The sequence below is a fragment of the Mirounga leonina genome, unplaced genomic scaffold (assembly GCF_011800145.1).
Source record: "Mirounga leonina isolate KUSES-001 unplaced genomic scaffold, KU_Mleo_1.0 Mir_125, whole genome shotgun sequence".
Taxonomy (NCBI): Eukaryota; Metazoa; Chordata; class Mammalia; order Carnivora; family Phocidae; genus Mirounga; species Mirounga leonina.
The window spans coordinates 69,911,471-69,919,372 of NW_023270305.1; the positions used below are offsets into that span (position 1 = coordinate 69,911,471).

At 41.8% G+C, this 7,902-nt stretch overlaps 1 protein-coding gene across 1 annotated transcript; it reads right to left on the minus strand.

Moving 5' to 3' along the window:
- LOC118008228 (cytochrome c oxidase assembly factor 5) lies at window positions 1–7,872 on the minus strand. Its single transcript, XM_035001744.1, has 3 exons — window positions 7,655–7,872; window positions 2,074–2,157; window positions 1–1,133 (listed from the first exon to the last, which is right to left on the minus strand). The coding sequence occupies exons 1-3, from the start codon at window positions 7,751–7,753 to the stop codon at window positions 1,092–1,094; spliced, it is 225 nt and encodes a 74-aa protein (XP_034857635.1). The 5' UTR covers window positions 7,754–7,872; the 3' UTR covers window positions 1–1,091.
- Between the last annotated feature and the right edge of the window lie 30 nt (window positions 7,873–7,902).

The following is a 7,902-nucleotide window of genomic DNA, read 5'->3' on the forward strand; positions in this document are numbered from 1 at the left end:
GAGAGATGAAACTTGGATTCATATTTGATTCTCGACTGTATTAAGTGACCAGAATTAAAGTACTGTGATTCTAAACTTTTTCAAGCATTTCCTGGTTTTCACTCCTGCTTTGTCTATGAACATCTATTGTTTCAGTTTGCTCTGAATCCTTTCCTTTTGGGATAAGGCCCATCAGACATCCAGTGTGATTCTGTTGGGGTTTACCCATTACAGTGCATAAGACCCAAGCCTGGCCAACATCATGGGGCCTCTTCCCTTTTCCCACAGGGACTGGTCTAATTAAAGGGCAGGTGGTCCAGGGAAGATAACAGTTCTTTTGTAGGATTTGATTAGTGGACCCTAGAAAAGGAGGTTAGCTCTCTTTTTGGATCACAGATCTTAAGGATGTGTACTTTTGGCTGCCTGGCCTCTTTCCCATTATGTAGAGACAGGACTAGCCCAAAAATGAAGCCAGAAGCAGAGAAAAACAGTCACAAGATGGAGGCCAGGAGCCCCGGCAACAAAATCAGACATTTGCATCCAGCTATGCCTATTATATGATGTTAATATTAAAGCTTTGAGGTTGTTACTCTAGTGAATTAGTGCAAATGAAGCATTTCTTCTCCAAGGACTCAAACACAATTTATTTTAGAACTAAACAGGACAGATTGACTAAAAGAAAGCTTTATCCTAAACTTTCCCAATAGACATTTTCTCCCCCGACTGCATGTTATCAATTTTCAGTCCCATCAGTGGCCTTCATAATATTCACAAAGGATGTACAAACTGTGTCATTTGGTTGCAGAGTCAAGTTGGAAAATAACAATCTTTTCACTTTTTGAGCTTTCTAACAATTCCCAAAACACAGTATGATGCTTCCAGCTCATAGCTGTTCAATTAAATTTTTCTTCCAAAAGTAACTTAGAGCAAGAGAATCATTTAGTTTATACATGTCCAAAAACAGAACTCATCCATTTTCTGCAGTGTTCATGGAGGGGAAAACTGGTCCATCCCACCAGATGTAGCAAAAAGTCTGTCTCCTATTTGGGCTTCTCTGTTGTAGGTGACCAGAGAAACCTTGTTGTTTTCACTTTGGTTTCAGCATACTAGCTTCAATATCCTTTTCTTCCTCGGAATCTGGATCTGGCATCCAACTGAAAATAAATGTACAATTAAATCAATTTTGTACAACATAATTAAACACAGCTTTGGTAAGGGTTTTAATACATGACAGAAGTAAACCAGTTTCCAGTACAGTCAAAAAGGCAAACGTCAGTGCTATCAAGAAAAAAAATAATAAAGATGGCATTAAAAAGAAAAGTTCCATTTAAGGTCCCAGCAAGGATTTTTCTTCTCAAGTAGAATCCAAGTTACATTTATTTTTTTCTCTGAACTACACTCAATATGTGTTGTTCTAGCAAACTTAACTTTTTAATTAAGTTTTGTTTGGGTTAGTATTCAAATGTATTTGAAATCTTTAAATATTAAATAACACTGAGCTATCTGGGGACTAATAATCTTTACCTACTCATAGATGACTGCATGTTCTTTGACTTAAACCTCATGGTGCAGCCTCTTTTAAGGGTGGTGGGCTAGGTGGAGGGTTTTAAAGTCAGTAAATGAGGCAAGTTTGCATCTTGGAGGACTAACAGTGAATGAGTCTTGGACAAAGGCTGTAAGAATCTATTAATCTGCTCAGAAGTTCCCTAGAAGGCTCTTTCCAGTGTCAAAGTATAAGTAATAGGTAAATAATATTATCTAAAACCTTTTTTTCTGAATGATCTCACTGCATCTAATTACCTATCTGTAATTATTAGGTCATTCCATAGTTAGCTAATTCTTTTTTTTTTTTTTAAAGATTTTATTTATTTATTTGACAGAGAGAGACAGAGCGAGAGAGGGAACACAAGCAGGGGGAGTGGGAGAGGGAGAAGCAGGCTTCCCGCAGAGCAGGGAGCCCAATGCGGGACTCGATCCCAGGACCCCGGGACCATGACCTGAGCCGAAGGCAGTCGCTTAACCAACTGAGCCACCCAGGCGCCCCATAGTTAGCTAATTCTTAACATAAGCTTTTCAAAAGCTTTAACCTCTTACCATTGATCTTTTACATTCAAAAAATGAGTATTTCAGAGCTTTGCAGTTTCCTTCCTTCAGACACTGTCGAGGGGATTTTCCTTCCTAGGACACAGAAAACAGTGTAAATACCTGGCAGATTTTCTCACAAAGCACAAAATCACTTTCCTTTTGAAAGCAGTGCTTTTTGGAAAAAAAAAATTTTTTAAGTAAATTACATGAGAAAATATTTTGTAATTCATTTTGACTATTGATGTTTAGGGAGAACAGGATAGACTAAAAAGATGTATCAAGTAATTCTGGAGCACTTGAGTTCTTGAACACACTAGTGTCCATGGGATAATTTTCTTAAAATGTTTATATAAAAATCTTGAAACCGGTATTTTTAGCTCCTTACGGGTAAGAAAGAGAAAGAGCAAAAGTGAAAGTAGTAATGGGATTTCTTCAGTGGTTTTAAATTTTTTTATACTTCAGAATTCCTCAAGACAGAAGAAGTAGTGTGTGTGTGAGAGAAGGAGAGAGAGTATGGGTATATGTGTACGCATGCACATGCATATGAGAAATCAGGCCTGCTCTAGTGGGAAATGGGACGGTTTGTTCTGGAAGGTCCTATCAAGTGGCTTTAAAAAGCCTCCAGTTATATCCTTTTAATGCAAGCCATTTTACCTCCAGCACATCTCTGCATTTTCCCACCCCAACACCCCCCAAAAGTCAAGTTCTCTAGTCTGAGAAGCACAACCGAGTGGAACTGGAAGAGGAAAGGGAGATGTGAACAGAACTTACATATATTTGTGAGAGAAAATCTGCCTGGGCCTGATGTGGAATGAACTCCTCTTTAAGCAGTGAAAGTTCAAAAGGAGGTTAAGAAGAAAAGTGGACTAAGCCTTTCCCTTTCTGCCATTAAGGTAGGATGCTGCTACAAGAACACTCACAGGAGAAATGCTTATTTCTGATTCTTAATAACACTTTTTAAACTATAACTTAAAAATTAGACTTGACAAAGTAACAACTGCAAAACTAGGTAAGAGCTAAAATTTAGTTATTTTTTTCAAGGTAAATATGGTATAAAAATTTTAATACTACCTCTTCACGATCTTAAAATATTTTGAAGAAATACACTGCTGTATATATAATGTAACACAACAGCAGTATGTTGAAACATGGAAGCATCTACAAATAATATACTTCACAATTCAGAAAGGCAAGATTAAAATTGAATTGCAGCAAAATTTCTTTTTGGATGCCCTATCCTGCTACGTTGCCTATTCACTAAACCCTCAAGGACTAACTTATTTAAAAAAACAAAAACAAAAAACTCAGAATGGTTCTAGATCAGTTAAAGGGAGGTTAAAAAAAATAAATCCTAGCTACTCCTGCCTAGACAGGGCTTTATTTTTTTAATTGTTATTTTTTCCTGCCTAGACCAGGCTTTTAAAACCAGGTAGCAAAGAAGGTGTATGTGTACAAATGCTGCTTGGCCGTGTGGGCACATCAGAAAGCAGAGAGGAGCGCTGGGGGGGTGGAGAGGGAGAGACAGGGACAGGTGCGAAAGCGGTCTGGTTCCCAGGAATGCAAATATATAAAACAACATCTGGAAAAAGTAGTCTGAACTTAAGTGTTCTGAATTACCTGAGGTTTAATGAGATCAAACTGTGATATGCAATTTGTGAAGGAAAAAGAATCAAAACCTAACATTATTTTCATTGAAGAAATAAAACATATACTGCTTATAAACAGCCTTATGCAGTGCTTGGCAGTATAAATGAAAATGATGAATGCTTCCTACTCAAGGTGAGCTTCAGTGTAAAATGGGTCAAGCAATTTTGTCTGAAAATAAAAATGACCCTGTTCAGTGTTAATTTTAAAAGCTCACCAGCCAGAATTAGGTGCCCTAAAATCAGAACATTTTTAGTGTGGTACTGAACACCAGATGTTAATAAGGAACCTAGAATACTTGCTACTTAAATAGAAACATCCGGTGCGTTCATGCACCAGGAAAAATGTAACCCCAATTTCACCTGCTTTTCATCGTCAGGGATTTCCCTTCAAGCAGATTCTGATACCTCAACCCCACCACTGCACCCACTCCTCCAAACCTTTATCTTGCAAGTGCCAGTCACACTTCTAGTTTTTACTTGTGAAAAACACTCCAGGGTACCACATCTGTGGCATTCCTGATCCTCTGGAATCTTGCCACTTTCTAGTCTGTCTGCTTAGGTTCTTGATTTTAATGGTCACCTACCATTAAAGTGAATCTCAAAAGTGAATCAGAACAGAGTAGCAAGCTTCCTCGCACTATGTTCCTCCCCAAAACTCTGTCATGAGATGTTGCTGATGGGATGTGTGTTGCCCACATGAACGACAGGAGGGCAGATGAGAGTAAATAAAACTATACAAAAGACTAGAACTATAAAGTGATGCTTCCCCAAACTGTATCTAAGATGCCATCTTTTTCTTACGTTTTCACGCCATACTGCCACCTGCCTATGGGAAGATCCAGCTACATACACCAAATCTAAGAGCGATAGGTTATTTCATCCGCCTTCACCTCCATGCCAAGTGGCAGACTGCCAGCTGTCCCTTAACCTTTAACTCTTCCTTTCTAGTGGGGCATATGCTGGGCTAGATTTCCCAGACACCCTTGCAACTAGGTGTGGTCATATGACTAAGTTCCAGCCAATGGAATATGAGGAACTGAAATGTAAAACTTCTGGGTTGGTCCTTAAAGGCAAGTGGCTGTCTTCCTTCCTCACTTCACACCATGATGTCTTAGGCAAGCCTGGATCACGAGTGTGAAAATAACAATCCTGTCTCCCATCACAGCACCTAAAACCACAAGATCAACAGTGTCTGCGTCTACGGAAGGCTGAGAGGAGCTGTCCAGGCCCTACTTATAAGCACACACATAGCAAAAGAGAGAATTTTCTATCTTGTTTAAGGCAATGTTATTTTGGGTTTCTGTAATATGTACCTGAACCTATATCCCAACCAATACACTCCCAGGCTTATTTGCCTTCTGAGGTCAAGATTAGCGATTCCCAAACATGGCTGTGCCCAAGAATCAAAATGGGATACTTTTATGGGGGGGGGGGGAGGTACTGAAATCTATACTTTTAAGCTCTCTGCCCCCATCTCCAGGTAATTCTGATGAAGTCAGAAGATCTGGGAGCTTGCTAATGGAGGCAAAAAGGAGATAACCCGTGGCTGAGGTTTCTTGGACGTAGTTTCGATCTTTTTGATCCTCCAGGAGTCATAAAACCCTAAGAAGTCTATCCAAGAGTTGCCTTTTGAATCTGCTTGTTCCTTACTTCTCCTCTCGAGCCCCACTGGGGTAGACATCCTTATCATCATTACCCTGAGCTTCTCCAAGGCCCTACAGTTCCTTGACTATTTCCCACTGCAGCATCTATTTTGAATTCCTCCCTAGAGTGAGGTCAGGCAGCTTTTCCGGTGGTTTAAAGATTGGCAAGGAGAGACTACAGCATCCATCTGCCAAAAGATCAGATTAACTTCTTTTTACAAGGAGCTGAATCTTACATAAATGAAGTGGTCATACAGGGCACAGACCTCAGCAGAATGTCCCTTGGTCTTCAGAGTCCCTAGGAGGGGAGTGGTAGGCTGCCAGTGACACCATCTGAGAAGATGGGATATTGTCCTGCATCTGCAAAACTCAATGTTTTGCCTCAGTACTGCCATTTTATACTCCACCTGAAGTCAGGGTGAATTTAACACAAACTGTAAACACTCCCATTTAAGGTACTTTTTATAAATACCATGTTCTCCTAAATGACCAACATCAATAAGGCCACACACTCAACTGGGTAAAGCAAAGTCTGTGCTGTGTGTTCTGGTCATTATCTTGCCTAGTTTTCTAGCTTTCCGGAGATCTAATTTCCATGCAGGAGGGAATATATCCCAATCGTCTGTGTGTCCCGAATTAGAGCTTGGCACTTAAAATGTTTGCTAAATAAATTATTACAAAAAAGAAACTTGGTATCCTTCTTGCCCTCAGTATCCTCCTCCATTTCTAGAGTTTCTTTCCTCAGTCCCACTGTGTACTTTATTCTCTTGATTACTCATCTCCATGGCCTTCCTGATGCTGAATGTCAGGATAAATCCAGGGCCCCCGCTCTAACACACAAGGGCCTTTACACATGACAACCTTCTTCTCAAGCCTTCTGTCACATTCCCTATCCCCCTGGCCAAAAGGGCACTAGCTTCTCCTGGTCACGTCTCCCTGACTTGCCCATGTTATTCTTGTTCTTGAGCTTCTCCCCTCAACCACATTCTCCACTCTTACTTGATAACCTACTACTCAACCTTTAAGACTCAGATCAAATGTCACCTCCTCTGTGAGAACTTTCCAAATTCCCAAGCAAAAAATTTGCTCTCCACTTCCCACAGCATTTTGTGCCTAAATCTAATCATCAAACAAATATTTACTAGATGCTTACACAACCCGTACTGCAGGAATTTAGCCCCCTCCATGTCTGTCCTTCCCATCAGACTGAGCTCATGTAGGATAGTGACTGTCACCGACTCATCTTAGTATCACCAAGGCCTGGCATCATGCCTGCCACTTCCCAGGCATTACTAAGAGCTGACTGAATACTTGCACCAGTGAAGCAGCAGATTGGAAACAGCCCTGCACAGGGAGGCGTGAAGACAAGGCACCTCAGTTTCCTCATCTGTGTGAGAGGGACTAGAGAACCTCCTAAATTCATAACAACTCAAGTTTTATGACAAACGGGGCGGCCAGTCTGGCTGACTGCTACAATCAGTGAACCAAACGTAAATCACGAATCAGTAGAAACACTGATACAGCATTACGATGGATGTCCATTTTGGGCTGGTTGTCTTTCCTTTGAATTAAGAGCAAACTTCTGAAATTACATCTCCAAATGAAAAAAATAATTGCACACAACTGCCCCCTCACCAGGCTTCTGTAATTGAAAAAGGCACTTGGCGTTTCAGTTGGGCGCTAAGCTAGAATCCAGGTCCCCAGTCAACTTTGGACCTTACTGCTTGCCACTCTGCACTCAGATTGAGAAGACGTGGTTGTAGTGAGGGGAGAGTATAGTGCAAGCAAGAGACAAAACAGTAGGAAAAAAAAAAAAAATGGAGCTGCTACGTTTACAACTTATCCAAGAATGTATATAACTCCGACTAAGAAACAAATTCAAACCAAGAGAAAGTAAATAGAGTATATATTCAGCCACAACTGAACGGAGAAAGGAGAAACTACTAGTCAATACAATGTTCCAGGTTTATGTAATTCTCTGGTAATTTAGCCACATTTTCTAGCACGCAAGAAACCGGCCTTATTCTCCTTTATAGCTCCAGAACCTAGCAGAGTAGCAGGCAACATTTAATAAAGGCTTCTTGAATCGAAATGGTTTATCTTTACAAAAACCCAAAGGGGAGGTTTCGTTATCCCCAATTTAACACCGGAGGGAGCTGAAACTCCGACAGCTGATTTGCCTAAGTTCATTAAACTGAGTGACGTCTCCAGACAGCCACCGTAGGCTGAGCGGGAGAAGTCCGCCGGGCCCCGCCTCCCGGGTTCCCGCGTCTCATCACCCTGGGCGCCCGGCCGCGCTACCTGGAGCACACAGTCCGACTGCAGCAGACATGCGCCCAGGTCCTCCTTCACGCCCGCGCACGCGCCGCCCTCCGGCTTGTCCTCGTAATACCGGGGCATGACTGCGCCTCCCGCCCCAGCGGCCGAGACCCGCTTCCGTGCGCAATGGCTGCAACCCTGCTGGGGCGCAAGCGACACGCGCGGAGAGCAGGAACCGGAAGCCCGCAGCAACAACTTCCGGCTGGCCCCCGGAAAACTACGGGGCCCGA

What these genes read in the sequence shown, in the direction of transcription:
- LOC118008228 (XM_035001744.1), bottom strand. Translation starts at nt 7,753, where the DNA reads ATGCCCCGGTATTACGAGGACAAGCCGGAGGGCGGCGCGTGCGCGGGC. An exon ending in AGTCGGACTGTGTGCTCCAG is followed by an intron (nt 2,158 to 7,654) that starts GTAGCGCGGCCG and finishes TCTGTGTCCTAG; the next exon opens with GAAGGAAAATCCCCTCGACA. An exon ending in TTGAATGTAAAAGATCAATG is followed by an intron (nt 1,134 to 2,073) that starts GTAAGAGGTTAA and finishes ATTTATTTTCAG; the next exon opens with TTGGATGCCAGATCCAGATT.